Here is a 16,768-nt window from a genome sequence, read left to right as displayed (position 1 = left end):
CGTAAGTAGGTTTACGTACTGACACAGATATATATATATATATATATACACACACACACACACACACACACACAGTATGGAATATAGTATGCTGTTATGTTAAAATTGTATTAAATGTTTTCTTCATTACCCATTCAAGCCATCTCCAAGCATAATTATTATAGTGTTCAGTGTTTAGTAATGATCTTTTTTAAAGAAATGTTGGTTTTGTCTACAAAGTTTGTCTTTCTTTATATTTGTGGTGTATCTAAATTGTTTCCTTGGAGTAAAAAACAACCATTACTGTTACAAATAGTTAGTTTAAGAGTAACTCTCATCATCCTTCCTGCAAAATATACAGAGTTATGTTTTTAGTTGATACAGTAGGTCATTTTATATTTATAAGTTCTTGAGACCATTCCTGCTTAAGTAAAATAAAATCATATGAGGGTAATGATAGGACAAACCACTATATTAAGATGTGTTTTTTTATGTTCTGTAATGGACAAATTAAGTGGAATGTGAAGAAAAACCTGCATTCTATTGTGATTTTTATCACGCATATAATGCTTAATGGTTATCAGAGCTTTAAGGTTTTTGTACTGCATCTACGAAGATTCAGTTGAATTTCTGGCTGACTGTTATTGATATTGAATGAAAGATCTTGTGGTAGAGAAAAAAATAGCTCTGAAATGCTGTTTGTTTTTTTACACACCTTTGGATTGAATAAATTAAGAAAACACATAATCTCGTATGATTTTTTTTATCTTTAATATTAGACCTGTTGGTTTTCACTGTTTCAGTAGATTTAGGTATTCAACATTGTTAATGAAATTTAAATGTGAATGGACTTCTCATAGTGTTGGACATAGAACCCTCATGACCATAATGCTAAGTTACTGATGCATACATTTTCAGTATGTCAACAAACCATTAAAAAAAAAGGATAACAGGTTGTAGTCCATATGATTGGAAGAATTTAATAGCTTAGTTCTTTTGCATATATTCCATTCATTTTAAATATTTTAAATAATTTTTAATGTAAAATTGATTTTATTTTTTATGAACTGACTGATTAAACTAATCTTTTTCTCAGGTTTCTCCAGATGCTTTCATACAGATGGCTTTACAGTTAGCATATTATAAAGAAACTAAGCATTTTCCTCAGACTTATGAAGCTTGCATGACTCGTATGTACTTGTGGGGAAGAACAGAAACTATGCGCTCATGCACTCCTGAATCAGCTGATTTTGTTCGGTAATCAATTGAAGATTTTGTTACTATGTTTTTAAATAGATAAGTACCTTCAAAAACTGTCTGTATATATATATATGTGTGTGTGTGTGTGTATATTTATATATAAAGATTCTCCAATTTTATGCTATGACTTTCAGATATGTCACGTTAATGTTAGTTTATTTGTAGAATGTTGATGAAAGTCAACTTCAGTTACAAGGTTAAGAATTTTGTAGTCAAAATTTGGTTTCTTAGTTAAATTGCAAAAATATTACTTATGATTTTCCATGAATAGTACAGTAGGTAGTATATTCAAGTTTGCATGAATTGTAGCTTTTATAATGGTAACTTAATTTTAAATTAGCTCTCTCGAAGTCTGAGTTCCCATTACACTATATGACAAGACCATTCCCACATTACTGTTTTCTGTTTTTCTCTCAGTTTCCTGTGTAATAATGTCTTGACTTTTCACACAGCTTTCTTTGGTATAACAACTAGCATGTACAGAAATTGTGTATAATTTTATAAACCTCTGTCTACGTTGAGATTGATATAAAACACAAATTTGTAGATTCCTTAAATTTATTTTATTTAGTGTTATTAATTTTTCATATGAATAATTTCACACCAAAACTTGTTGTATGTTTTACTTTTTTTAATTAATACATCTGTATGTATATTGGCAAATCTAATGATTGTGTATAGTCGTAAATATAAAAAAAATCCTGTGAATTTTCACCTTTTGCAGGAAACAGGAATCATTATCCAAATTTTGTGGAAACTTTGCAAAACATAAAATATATGTGTACAGGTGTGAGTCATGGAACTAAAAATGCTACAGACTGGCTTTGTTTAAATTCTGAAACAATACTGAGAGAAAACATTATCAAGGCAGTGTAAAACCTGGACAGTTTTGTGACTTAGTCTATATATATCCAATTGTTGATCCAGTAAACTGAGAAATAATTGTTTCCATTTGGCAGGATATAATATTAGATTATATTAAAGCTACAAGTTGTAAGCTACTTTATTGGTTTGACATCTGGTAGATATTCTGACTTTTACATACTTTAAACTTTCATTTGATTACTTCTAGCTAAGTACTTGTGGATCATGTTTCTTGTAGGGACCATTTATTGCCTTTTTAAAAAAAATTTTACCATGTGACATTAATTAAAAATGCTGCATTTTAGGTAAAAATAAAAAAATGGCCAATCACGTGCTCTTTCTAAAATATGTTACATCAAGACTAAAAAATTATTAAGTTATTAAAAGTGAATATGAACTCAGATCTGTCATTGATTCACCACTTGTCACTGAGTACAGTGGTTTTAGGTAACTTCATCCTTCATCAGATGACCATAAACCCCATACATATTATCATTAAGACTTGAAGTTTTAACTTAGCAGGCTTGCAAATGTTTTTGTGGAAGACTAATAAGACCAGAACAAATTTACAGAACCTTTGTTAATTTTGTATAATGGAGATTTCCAGCACCCAGTGTTTAGCTTCATCATCATGTAAAAAGTTAAAATTCTTTTAGGCTGATTTCTAGACAATAAAAAGTCAGTAGATGATAATACTTATACAAAAGGTTGAGTACTTTATATTAAAATGATTTTGTAGCCTGATTACCATGCATATTGATTGTAGCTGTGCATGCATTTTCTGTTGCAGAAGGCTTTGTTGTATGACTTTAATGTTCAAAGCACATAGGTTCTAAGTATTCTTTTCTCTGCTTAAGAATATAAGAAGGTTGTTAAGACTTTGTTGTCCTTATACAAAGTTTCAAGGCTTATTATCATCTGTCTCTAAAAAATTTAAATTGTCAGTGTTCTTAGAGAGGAGAAATGGAATAATTCGAAGACAAGGATGAATAAAAGAAGGTTATTGATAAACTAATAGTCCATGAGTTGTAGTTGTAATGCCTTGTAGTTACATTATTAGTTGAAATTCTTTGTCTTATTTTATGTATTTTCCCCCCATATATACATAGAGCAATGATGCAGAATAGCATTAGCAAAAATGAGAAAATCAGACTTTTGAAGAGAGCAGCTGAAGTACACCAAACAATGTATAGAGATGCTATGAATGGGATGGGAATTGATCGTCACTTGTTTGCTCTGTATGTTGCCTGCAAGGGTTTAAACTATGTAAGTTCTTGCAATTTTTATAAAATTGGTAAATATTAATATTTGTGTTAAAATAGCACAATTGTTAAAAAACTGAAACTTGTAAACATTATTGTTGTTAGTTTTTCTGTAAGTTTTGAAATTTTTTATTGTATTTCATTTTTCATATCCTGATGTTTACAATGTCAGTAAATATAAAAGCTAAAAATGTTATTTAGATACTTTTGTCATTGCATAGTTCTTGAAATGTAATTTTTAGAATTGAAAATAGAAAGATATAGATAAAATTATTGCAAGGAACTGTAGAGCTTCTAAATTTAAAGTGATTTTTTTTTTATTCTCCTTGGTGGACTAAGTGTACATTTGAAAGTGTATTATTGCCTGCTGAATTGATAAAATGACACTGTTGTGAAAAGTCACCCGAATATTATTATAGCAGCTCCTTCATTTGAGTTAATGAATTTGAGTTTTTTTCAAGGAATAACAGTTAACATAATTTGGAAATTGTTAAATGCAGGAAGGAAGAATTTATTGAAGTTTAGCGTGTTAGCAATTCTTAGAACAAGAGAAGGCTTGTATATTTTTATAACACACTGAATGGAAATTATTTTTGATTAAAATTAAATCAAAACCTGAAATTATGGAAGTTTGATTTAGACAGTGTAGGAATTGAAGTTTCTAATTTAAACCAATGAGAATAAGAATTTTAATTAATGATCCACAAGTTTGAAACATGTGATAAGTGTCATTATATTTACTTAGTTTTGAAAAATGTTATTTACACTCCAAAAAGAGTCTAGTGTGAGTGGAAATAAGTAATGAGCTTTGGTCAGTGCTGGACATCACACACATAGTTACTCCAAAATACAATTTATGTTAAATGCACTTAGCTTCAAGTTAATTTAGTATTAGTAAAGTGACCACAAAGTTTTGTGTGTACAGATGGGAAAGCATTAACAACTGTGATATATACATATAAAAAAGGGGATTTGGTATTGTCTGAGCTTTTACTGTTTTTCATGTTTATGGATTTTAACACACACATATTTTATGTAATCAGTACCTTACATTTAAAACAAATTTTTGGTTTTTGTTAGGAGTACTTTTTTTACATAAATAGCATTGAATAGTATTAAACAGGATTCTTAATGGATTAAATGACAACTTCATAATCATATATTTTAATTAGTACTTTTTATGGGGTGACAACATGTTACAGAGTGTCCTTCATAACTTACTTTAATGATTTGCATATCCATTCACCTTGCCCTATGGCTATCCCCATGACCTGTTGAAGTTTTGATTCTCTTGTCTTAAAACATTTGAAGCATGGTGATTTGTGAGTACAAGTGGTTCATGAAATTGACCCCTTCTGAGAGTATTACTCAGAACTTTTCAGTGCAGAAATCTATCATCCTGTGATTGTAAAATCAAACTAGATATGATTTAAAGCTGTTAAGAAAGGGGTACCTATTTTGAACAGTATTGATAAAGCAAGGGAAAACATAATTCCAGCAAAGAAACAAATGGGTCACTTTGTGATCAGCTGTTAGTCATATGCTGCAAGCAGTAAAAACACTTAAACAACTTGTCATTGGAAGTAACTTAAGAACACAACAGTCAAATGCAACTGAAGTAGAAACCTTCCTTGGAATTGTAGGCAAGATTATTAAAAAAAGTTTTCAAAAATGACACTTTAGCCATGTTTAGATGCTTCTCTCAGAAAACGTAGCTAAATGGAAAAATCAAATGTCATAAGAGTAGGAGCGGTATCTGATATGTGGCAAGTGGAACTATATCATCATATTGGACAAATCATATTTCTACTTAAGTGCCTGCAGAAGTCAGGGCAATTTATTTTCATCCTGCTGGTGAACATTTTAAAAGTAGTAAAGAGCATGTGACAAAACATTTTCCAAGGGATGGTAAGTTAAAGATCTGGAGAGTTGAGAAACATTCCTAGGTCAACTCTGGATACTATTAGGCTAACATGCTGAAACTACTATACTGTAAAGAAACACCACTTTTATATGGACTGGATATCATTAACTTGTGGTAGCCATGACATTTTACAGAGTTACATTCAAAACTTAATTAAACTATTTTATTATCAATGTACATCAGTTAACTTGGAATCAAAATGTAGTTTTAATTCAAGTTCTTATGTTATCTAAATTTTGATTTCTTAATTCCAAAATTGAAATATCCAAATAAATTTTCAGTCTTCACTTCTCTGTATATTATGACACTTCTTTGATCTGAATTGCTCATTTTAGATATTTTTTGAGACTAAAAAGAAATAGACCAATAAATACTAATTTTCTTGTTTTCTTAAATATATTTTTTTAATTATTGTTATAAGTAACTAAAAATGTAAAAATTAGAAACTATTGGGTTACATAACAAAGCTTAAATGAAAAGAAAATTAAATATAGAAAATTTGTCAATGGGGAATGTCACGAGTTGCTTGCTTGTGATGTAATTCAATACTTTGTTTACTGTAACTTGCACCTTGCTCTTATTGGATGATGTATTACTTCCTTATGCTAGATTAGTTGTTAGACATGGTTCAAAGAGCAACAAAACAATAACATTAAATGAAAGCTGTTGTGAAAAGATTTAGAGACTGAAGATGATTTCACTACAGTTAATGTTAGGGTAAAATAAAATAACTTGATATTCATTTAGTAGGTTCTAATGGTTATGTAAATGAAATACAAGATGGAAAAAGTATTCTTATTCTTAACATAAAAGTCATCGTGCATTTAGACTATTTAGAGTCTGAGTCAGACTAAGTAAATTACATTCAAATTGTTATTAGAAATACTTTATTAAAAATTTTGATATTTTTGTACACCATACTTGTAATGTTTACTAAAAGCTTACCAAATTTTGTCAAGGCATACTTAGTCATTCAGGATTATAGTAAATGTTAATTTTCCAACATGGGCTCAGTCCAGTGGACTGACTCCGTTCACATATAGCTCTATCAAGACAAAACATACAGCTACAATTATTAGTCAACATGCAATTTTCTCTGCATTCATGAAGGGGAATTTATGCTATACTGTTCACAGACATCTAAAGTTGGTTACTCAAAGGATTTCTCCAAAATCATCAACTGCACATAAAGAGGAGAAGTCTCCTGCAGTGCAAATATCTGCTGCATAGCAATAGTCCATAACCAGAGTCGTAATATGGATTATTGTTGATGAAAGAGCTGTAAGAGCTCAGCACTCATCCTTATATCATTCCATAGATTTTTTATTCATCTAACAATAGGGCTATTTTTGCATCATTTTCCTTGTGTACAGTGTAACTTAATATCTACACAGTCTTCTAATGCCATCTCATTAACAAGCCTACAGCAAAATGAATACTAAAACAAGAACCTTGTGTATTTACTTTGAATTGATTCTCTCTCTCTTGAATATTAATTTAAACTTTTGATATTAGTTGTTCTGATGATACCTATATGCAGTATTATATAATTGAAACTTATTTTTATATTAGTTTGTGTATTATTCTCTTATGCTAGCATTATGATTTTTAGAGAATATTGGCTTTATCTTCAATTTGCATCAGTGAAAAACATTATATTAAGGACATCTGTAAGGAAAACTTAAATAATCATCAAGAAAAAGCAACAAACAACTGTAGTAGAAAAACTGTAAAACATACTCTAAAACTTGTCATACGAATCACAAAAAACAATAAAATAACATATCTGGTAACCTGTACTTAGTGAACTAAGCGTGTAATTGTTACTGCATTTAATCAGTTTTGCACATGGGTCTGTTTTATGTGCGAGTGGTATCCTGCTGATAGTTTTCTGGATTACAACTACTGGAAATGTTTTCTTTTATTGACTTGTTTTGAAAGTGAAACATGTGTGACTGATATCCTGCTGATAGTTTTCTGGATTACAACTACTGGAAATGTTTTCTTTTATTGACTTGTTTTGAAAGTGAAACATGTGTGACTGATATCCTGCTGATAGTTTTCTGAATTATAACTACTGGAAATGTTTTCTTTTATTGACTTGTTTTGAAAGTAGCATGTGTGTGACTGATATCCTGCTGATAGTTTTCTGAATTATAACTACTGGAACTGTTTTCTTTTATTTATTTGTTTGGAAAATAGCATGTGTGTGTGACTGATATCTTGCTGATTGGTTTATTGATTACAACTACTGGAACTGTTTTATTAATTTGTATGGAAAGTGAAACATGTGTGACTGATATCCTGCTGATAATTTTCTGAATTATAACTACTGGAATTGTTTTATTTTATTGATTTGTTTGGAAAGTAGCATGTATGTGACTGATATCTTGCTGATTGGTTTATGGATTACAACTACTGGTACTGTTTTATTAATTTGTATGGAAAGTGAAACATGTGTGACTGATATCCTGCTGATAATTTTCTGAATTATAACTACTGGAATTGTTTTATTTTATTGATTTGTTTGGAAAGTAGCATGTATGTGACTGATATCTTGCTGATTGGTTTAGGGATTACAACTACTGGTACTGTTTTATTAATTTGTATGGAAAGTGGCACATGTGTGACTGGTATCCTGCTGATAGTTTTCTGAATTATGACTTCTGGAACTGTTTTCTTTTATTTATTTGTTTGGAAAATAGCATGTGTGTGACTGGTTTCTAGATTACAGCTACTGGTACTGTTTTATTGATTTGTGTGGAAAGTGGCACTACAAGAGAAGTTTCAGGCACAGTATTGAACACTTGTATAATTCTGTTTGTCAGTTATAATATACCAGGTTTTCACAGGACCTTTAAATCCAGGAAAGTCATAGGAAATGCGCTCCAAAAATTCAGTACTGAAAATCCAGTCAAAATGTCTGTTTTTAATTCATGATCCTGGAATAGTCCTAAACTTTTATTTTCAATAAAAAAAATAGTGCAAAATGTAGTTTCATTATTGAAGTTAATTTTTTTATATTTCTTGTTGGTTGTTGTGAAACTCATGTCTCACAAGATATGTGCAGTTTCCACTGACAGGCAAATTTGATGAATGAAACTGCCAGGAAAATGCAAGTTTAATCCTGTGTGGCAGGTTTAGAATGTTCTTGAAATTTGAGTACAAATCTTGGAAAAAAACCTTGGAAAGTCTTTGTGTAAATTTTGTATGAACCTCATTGTGATAAGAGATGCCCCAATGCTGCAGTTGTGTTAAAACAAATGTATGTATGTATGTATATATATATATATATATATATATGTAAACATAAGATTTTATATGTGTTTGCTAATATTGCTTACCTGATTCTTGTATTTATTACCTTTTTGTTGTGAATAGGAGAGTGAGTTTTTAGAAAACATTATTCATAGACCTTGGACACTGTCTACAAGCCAGACTCCTCATACACAGCTAACCACTACACCTGATGTCAATCTAAAGACATTTAGTAATAAGGTAAGTTAAGACTGACAAGTGGATTTAATCATAACTTTAAACAAAATATAATACAACCAATGACCATTAATTTTTACATCAACAGAAATATTTCATAATAAGATAGATAAACACTGATCTCTTCCTTTTACCAAAATCTTAACTTATTCAACTTAAGTTTAATTAGTAGAAAAATTCTAAAATTCCAAACAGTATCAACCTCAAAATTCTTAATAAAAAAGTCGGCAGAAAATACCATCCACTTATAACAACTGTGAAGCACTATGTAACAAGCAATTGTAAATTGATCAATCTTACAATTATTAGTAACAGAATACATTATTACCTACAAATGCTGCTGTCTGTCTTTATCAACCCTAAGATATACAGTAGGTAATGACAGCATTTACCACTACATTGTTTAGCAACCTTATCATGAACCATGATAGTGGTCCATAATAGGGATTGCACAAAAACCTAATAGAACATTCAAGAAAAACACACCTTAAACAGTTAAGATTCAGTTCAAACAACACTTTGAAACATTTACTATTGACTGCTAAGGCTGTACACATATAAAAAGGCATGCATGTTAAACTTACAAGGAAAAGAAAATATGTTCAAAAGGTCCATTTGTAGTTATTATTCTGTTGCCAGCCTACAAGAAAAATGGCTTAGTATATTGTACCCAAACCTTTTGTAGAATACTAAATAAGGTACTACGAAGGTACTATTGAAAAGTCCATTTGTTCCTTCTATATTTTACATAAGCCAAAAAACATCATAATTTTAGTGTAAACAATGTTATCATTACACCCTTGAAGTTAGTTTTCTTACTGATATCTGGTGTTCCTTTGAAAAGCTTAAGAACAGGATGAAACAGGAATTACTAGCCAATAATAGATAAATATTAGGTGATTGTAAAATGAAGATACTCAATGCTTTATACACTATACAATTGGTGTCTTTAGGGAACCAACCCCTATATTATGTATGAAGTTAAGGAGCAAAAAAAGAAAATCCAAACACATAATATTAAATTTTATGACACACACTTGTTCAGTGTTCAATGTGTTACCCTAAAGACATGCAGCAAACTATACAATCCATCATTGAATCCATTCTTCCTATTAATCTTAAAATATTCAAGAAAAATGTCATCCTAAAAATACTGAAGAATAAATTTGGCCAGCAATGGTCCTTGTTCTGTATCACAGTCTAGATAAATTGGGTAATTTAAATTTATTTATTATTTACATTTGATTTTCAGCAGTCAACATTTTTTTTTTCAGAGCAAAATTTTGTACAGTCATTCATTACTGGTTTTTTAAGTATTTGGACATGCTTATTTATTTATATAGAGAATATATTATATATATATATATATATATATATATTTATTCTATTCTTATGTAAGCAAGTCAACAGTTTCTACGCATTCTTCCTTTAACATATGCTAGTTTTTGTTGTAAATATAAATTATCTTTGATATTTTTTTTCTGTTGTGAAAAGAAGTGCAGGAAATAAGATTAACATTAATGATAATATTTTTTTTCACTGATCGAAATGTTGATAGTGATATTTTTCTAGATGTAGTTCCAAAAACAAAAATCTTGCTTTAAAGTATTCCTTTTTTTTAATAGTGATAATTTGATAGTGTAGACTTTATCAGGAAATATTGGAACATAACAAACTAGATGCAACAAATATGATTTAGGTACAATACAATCCTTAAACTGATGGTCAGAAATATAACTCTTCTGACATCATGCTACAACTGGAAAAAACTGGTGTTAAGCAAGAAGTATAAGTACAATATTTTAACTTATTGTTTAGATATTATTTTGATAATAGCACATTGTTACTTTAACCTCTACAGTAAAAAACAATAAAATTAAAATACTAATATTTACAAAAAAACTCAAATTAGATTTAAAATAAAAAATATTCAAATGTGAATACATCAAGGTTATATCAAACTGTGTAATTACTGTGATATACTTTATTGGCCTGATTATAAGGTGATGTTTTTTGATTAATAATTAAGCTGTAAAATTCATGGTTACCTTATTATCGTGGCCGACCACAGGCTCCTTCCTCCTTCTACTCTAGCCTGTTGCATTCCTGAATGTCTCGATAGCATCTGTCTATGCATGTGTGCCAGATGTTCGCTCAAGGACATCTCTAATTCTTGCAACTAATCCACCTGCAGGCTGTTTAGTTATAGTATTGATTTTGCAGTCCTAAAAAAAGGACGTTATGACACTCAATTTTTTTTCTCTCCCATGGTTTTTGAAAATGGGGGTTGCCTTATATTCAAGATCGCCACATAATCAGGCCAATATGGTAATTAGTTCATTTTTTTATATAATTTTGATGTAAGAGTGTAAAATAATATTTAGTTATCCTGTGCAGATTTAGATCCTTCAAAAGAAAAATCAACCTTAAATGTATATAAATATATAGCAGACATCTGAGTGGTAAAGATGTTAACCTTTTTTTTGGTTCATAGAACAAATAATATGGTATTTCTTAATCACTGTTCATTTAGTTTTGGTACAAGTAAAAATCCTGATCTTTAATACTGTATTTTCAAAATGATTGAGTTCAAAGTTTTGAAGGAGGTGTTTGGTAACTGTGTCATTAGAACTTGCTGTTATCTTGGATATATTTATTAAAACAATATATAAGAGATGTCATCTTTTGTCAGTTTGAATATGCATGTTTCTTTGGAGCAGTGATTGATTTCTTCACAATTAAAATTTATAATGTTTTACAACAGTAGTCTTGAATTGTAAAAATGAAAACAATTACTGCTTGATAAGCTAAAAATAGTAAAAATAGCTTCTTTTTTTTTTCAGCTTGGCCCAGGAGGAGGATTTGGACCTGTATCAGATGATGGTTATGGGGTGTCCTATGTCATTCCAAATGACCACAAATTTTTCTTTCATGTTTCTTCTAAGCGGTCTTGCCCTCACACTGACTCTGAACGGTTTGTTCAGCTGATATTTGATAGTTTAGAGGAGATGCGGAGTCTTTATGGTTCAGAGTAATCATTAAACTCAGGGAAATGTTTTACTAGAGTGTTTGCAACAGAAGCATTAAGTTTGTTCAGTTTTCTGATTAAGTACACTTATATTACTTATTGTTGCTTTTTATATCATTATAGCAATCTACAGAACACAAGTCTGTATTTAAAAATTGAAAATTCTCATGACATTTGCAAGTTCAGAAAAATATTAGTTAAGAATTGAATATAATAAGTGCAATGAAATATTTGGCCTGTTTTCTCCTGAAAAGACACAAGATTCTGTAGTTGATTAAACACATTGCTCATAATACTTAAAAGAACTTAATTGCCATTCTTGCCTTGATGATGTACAGTAGCTTATGCTGTTATTTTCCAACAAAACTTTTTGTTTAGATGAAATGCTGGTTGTATAAGTGAAAATTTGTTTTAGTGTCTATGCAGTGTCATGGTTTTAATTGGAAAGTAGTTTGTTATTATACATCTTAGCATAGTGCAGCTTTTTTTCATATAAAAAGTTGTCAAATTATACTTTATTTTTTATTACATTAACACAGTAGATGTTTTAGTTGGAAGTCTGTTTATTGTACTGCAGTCAAGTCTCAAAAAAGTTTCTGCTCATATGAAATGGACGAACAGTAAATACATACGTTGAACTGGATCTTTGATCTCAGAAAATGAAAAAAGTTCATTGACATACAAGTTGGATTCTCATCTGATAGTAGTATAACCATTGTTGTTGTAATTTAATTTTGTTCTTTCATCATAAGAAATTGGGGGGTCAGTTAATGTAACTCATATAACTATTTAAAAAAGAATTATTTTCTTGTAGTTGACATAACCATTATTTAAACATAAATTGGATTAGGGCAACCATAAAATTAAGCAGTTTAACTAACATAAATTAATTTGAATCTCTTATACACAAAATGTTCCATTAAGTTTAAAATAACCATATCATTTATTGATAATACCTGATGTTATAGCCATGTGTAAGAAGATTCTGTAAAATAATTAAATTTCTTGAGCACACCAGTACAACTGAAACCTGAACTAAACTGGGTTTAATTTAAATGTAATTATGAGAATGAATGATTGTGCATTTCTCATATTTATATTGGTTTAAACCTGAAAATTCATTAGTTTATATTTTGTTACCATGTTGGACTTTACCAGTAGTATTGTTATTCAATTTATACAAGTACTTTTTTTTTCTTCACTTATTTTATGTTGTTATAGTGCCAGAACTTTTATTGTAGTCCAGAGATTTCTTTTATGGCACATTTTGTACTCTCATCTTAAACTAATTCTAGTTTAAATATGTAGGAAAAACATTTACTACAGGAGTTGTGTGTGGTATAGAGATATCAAGTTGTTTAAAACAGTGTTAAACTTTCATAACCCTTGTTTGATAATTGCTTGACATCGTAATTTAAGCAGCTTGAGTCTTAAATGTCATTAAAATTGAAGTGAAAAGCTTTGCTAAATATGTAAATGTTTTAATACCCATTGAATGTTGAAAAACAAATCTAGTTGTTTACCACTTGGGGAAATTTATTACTGGAGGTTAATAAACCAGTGTGTTTGTAAAACAGTAAGAAACATACAAAATAGTATGTCAAAAATAGTATTCGGTATCATATGAAAAAAATAATTATATTGCTGCATATACAAAGGTGAATGCAAATTGAAAACTTGTTTTGAAGACAGATTTTTCCTTACATCATGTGATCATAATGAACTGAAATAGTTTAATACATAATTTGCTGAGATTTAAGAATTCTATACAATTCTTTACAACTAAAGGCAGAAGTTTTAGCCTAGAACAGAATATCATCAAAAACTGTTGTTTCCTGATGTAGTTTGTTTTCATGACTTGCTAAGGGGTGTTACTTGGTTATTTTGTTAGTAGTATGTTTTCGGGCATCCATTTCTTACATTCCATTCTGAATATTTATTGGTTATTATTTTTAAGTTTTAGCCTTTCAGATTCATTTTAAAATTGAAGTACTGATTTTTGAAAATGAGTTGGAAAGCTAGTTGAATGTGTGTAAGCAAAATATCATTTAATGATGATTCAGAGGAATAGATAAACAGAGTAACTTGAAAGAAAGGTTACTAAGGGTTTATAGCTTTTCTATAAACAAAATGTTAATTATCTATTTAAAACTTCTTATATGACACCATTTAAACTTATTTAAATGTAATGTATTGTTTTAGCATTTATAATTGTCATTAGTAGTAATTTTTTTAAATTAAAGTTGTTGATTCGAGAAGTATGTTTTTACAAGTGATTTATAATTGTGATTTATGAACTTCCCAGTTAAATACATACACAGTTATGTTTCATGCTATAGTGTTGTTAAATCTCTGAGCAGGATGATTTGTTGTGGTGTTCTCATTATCTTTTAATGTGATGCATAATGGTGACATTGATCATTTGACAAGGCCTCACAAGCATATAAAGGTATTTGATAGCTGTATTAATCTGATATGCTGCTTTGAACACAATTTTCATATGATTAGATTTCACAGGTTGTGTGTGATATCTGGAAGCAAGTAGAGTAGAATAGTACACTGGTAAATAAGACCATAAAGTGGTCCTAATTCAATGTTTGATTTATCATTCTTCTTAAAAATAATGGGATAGACAGAAAAACGTATTTCTTAAAAGAAAATTTCTACATCACACAAACTACCAATTAAAAAGATCATGCTTTACCAGTCCAAATATTACACACCAAAAAATTTGATATATTTCGGTGTGTTGTAATCTTTCAAATAATATATTTCATAGTCTTCATTTTCTTAGAAAAGCTTTAACTTTGCTACTGTAATTTATTTACTAGGCTATGACTTATTAAAATTAAAACAATAGAGATTTACGCTTTCTTTATCCTTTTTTAGAAGTACCTTCACTGCATTGTATAATATAAAAATGATGATGAAGATAATTAACTTGGGTATCACTATAGCCAACAGAATGATTTTAAGGAAAAGATACTGTATGTAGATTTTATATAAATTGTTTTACTGTGATTCTTTGTGGGTGTTTTTAACAACTTGTTATATGAAACATTCCAGTTTAATTTTTGTTTTCGTGTAACAAGAACTTAAAAAGTAAAGTTTTTTTTTCTTGTAATAATTGTATAACAACTTATATTGGAAAATAAACGTGAGTATTTATGAATACTTTTAAATATTTGACTTTTTTATCATATTTTTTAAAGTTGAAAGATATGAGTGAGTTATTGCACATTTATTTAATTCTTGTAAAAATAAATCAGTTTTAGCATTTTTTATTACATATTTACTGAAAATCCAATTAATAACTTATAATTTTTTTCTTTTATTCTGTTTATCTGACATTCCTAGTTTTTAATGCTACATTATTATACTGTTCATGCAATTTAAATTAAAACAACATTAAATATAAAGGAAAAATTTTCTCTCTGAATTTTAAGCTGGTATATGCTTATTTCTGTTGAGCTTGTTTCTTAATATAGGTAATAGTGTACTACTTAGGAAATGAATTAGATGAAACAGCTGATTCTGCTGTAATATGTGTTAACAAGATAATCTCAGTACTTGGAAATTGTGTGATGATAAAAAGCAATTGAGCTTGTTCCAGTTTTCTTCTCTAGCAGACTATTAAGAAATTAATGTAACTAATAGTAGTTTTCATATTACTATCAAATATTTAATGAAGCCTGTGTTAAGGAAGACTGAATAGATAGTACAAAGGGAGGTAACCTAAAAGTTTGAGAAGGTTCACACAAGAAAATAAAATCGGAGAGTTATTGGAGCTGTTTTTTATTTTCAAAGTAATTGAATAAGTGCCTCTTGATGTACGCTCAACATTTTAAAAAGTGCCAAAAATCATTAGAAATAGCTACAAATAATGCAGATTATTATTCATTTCTGTCCAATGAGTATTTTCAAAGTAACATCATTAAATACTGTAGAAATGCCCTGTAAATTGCTCAGAAATTTGAAAGTTCGTGTGTTTGTTTTGCAAATCATTTGAACCATTGAGAATTATTGACATTACTGACTGACTTTTAGTGTTTTGCAGTACTATACTTCAGTAAATAGTAATTTTTTCTGCTAAACTTGCTCAGAATGTGATAAGAAAAAGAATTTATTGCTGCTTATGACTTTAATGCTGTGTAGAGTTTTATAAAATGTTTGAATTAATGATATCTATTGTTAATGGTAGCTTCTGCAGTGTTTTGTAAACGTTTGTAAGTAGATGAAAGATGCTGTTGATGATGACAGTTTGAAGTTGTTCTTTTTTAATGAATACTTAAGATAAATACTAGATTTGCTAATGTAATTTACGTTAATCAAAACAAAGTTATTGTTAATAGGGATTGGAATTTTATAATCTTTCAGTATTAATTACATTAGATTTGCTCATGAATGCAGTGTACTATTTTACATACTGTCATGTTATTTTTTAATGTCTTTATCAGCTGTTAAAATAGGTGTAGTGTGTGTGTGAATGTGACAGGTGGTGTGAAAAGATATTTGGTATTCTTTGTTGCTCTCATCTCAGTCTAACTTTTATGAATAACTAGCTTGTTGCATCGAAACCTACCATTTTAAAATTAGAATCTACCTTCAGAACTGTTGTTACGTTAACATATAACAAAAGTATAGATTATGTTTTGATATGTTAGCAGAGTTGTATACCTGATTTATCATATAGTGAGAAGATATTATGTTTGAGTTGATTAACAGTGTGATTAATTTTAAATGTACAAGTAAAATGGTACATATTTATGGGCATAGGTGTAATTTCAATATATAATTTTTGTTGCTTCTTCCATAAATAACAGTTTGCAGTGTTTAAGCCAGAAGTGTTGTTATGCACTAGTGATAACACAGTAATGTTTTGCTCATGAATCATAAAACAAACATGATTCATCTACAATCCCAAAGAGATGTTTTTCTTAAAGAAACTTTTGTTAA

At 29.2% G+C, this 16,768-nt stretch overlaps 1 protein-coding gene across 1 annotated transcript in view; it reads left to right on the top strand.

Annotated features, from left to right (window-relative positions):
* The window catches only part of LOC106458432 (carnitine O-palmitoyltransferase 1, liver isoform-like), a 98,716-nt gene extending 84,362 nt beyond the window's left edge, over positions 1-14,354 (top strand). The window contains exons 15-18 of the mRNA XM_013917948.2: positions 1,076-1,236; positions 3,213-3,369; positions 8,671-8,787; positions 11,628-14,354. Coding sequence (XP_013773402.1) covers positions 1,076-1,236; positions 3,213-3,369; positions 8,671-8,787; positions 11,628-11,819 — 627 coding nt within the window. The 3' untranslated portion in view covers positions 11,820-14,354. The remainder of the gene's footprint in view (positions 1-1,075; positions 1,237-3,212; positions 3,370-8,670; positions 8,788-11,627) is intronic.
* Positions 14,355-16,768: the final 2,414 nt, after the last annotated feature.

Source organism: Limulus polyphemus, unplaced genomic scaffold (genome assembly GCF_000517525.1).
Source record: "Limulus polyphemus unplaced genomic scaffold, Limulus_polyphemus-2.1.2 Scaffold22, whole genome shotgun sequence".
NCBI classification, from domain to species: domain Eukaryota; kingdom Metazoa; phylum Arthropoda; class Merostomata; order Xiphosura; family Limulidae; genus Limulus; species Limulus polyphemus.
This window is presented reverse-complemented; position numbering and strand designations above follow the sequence as displayed.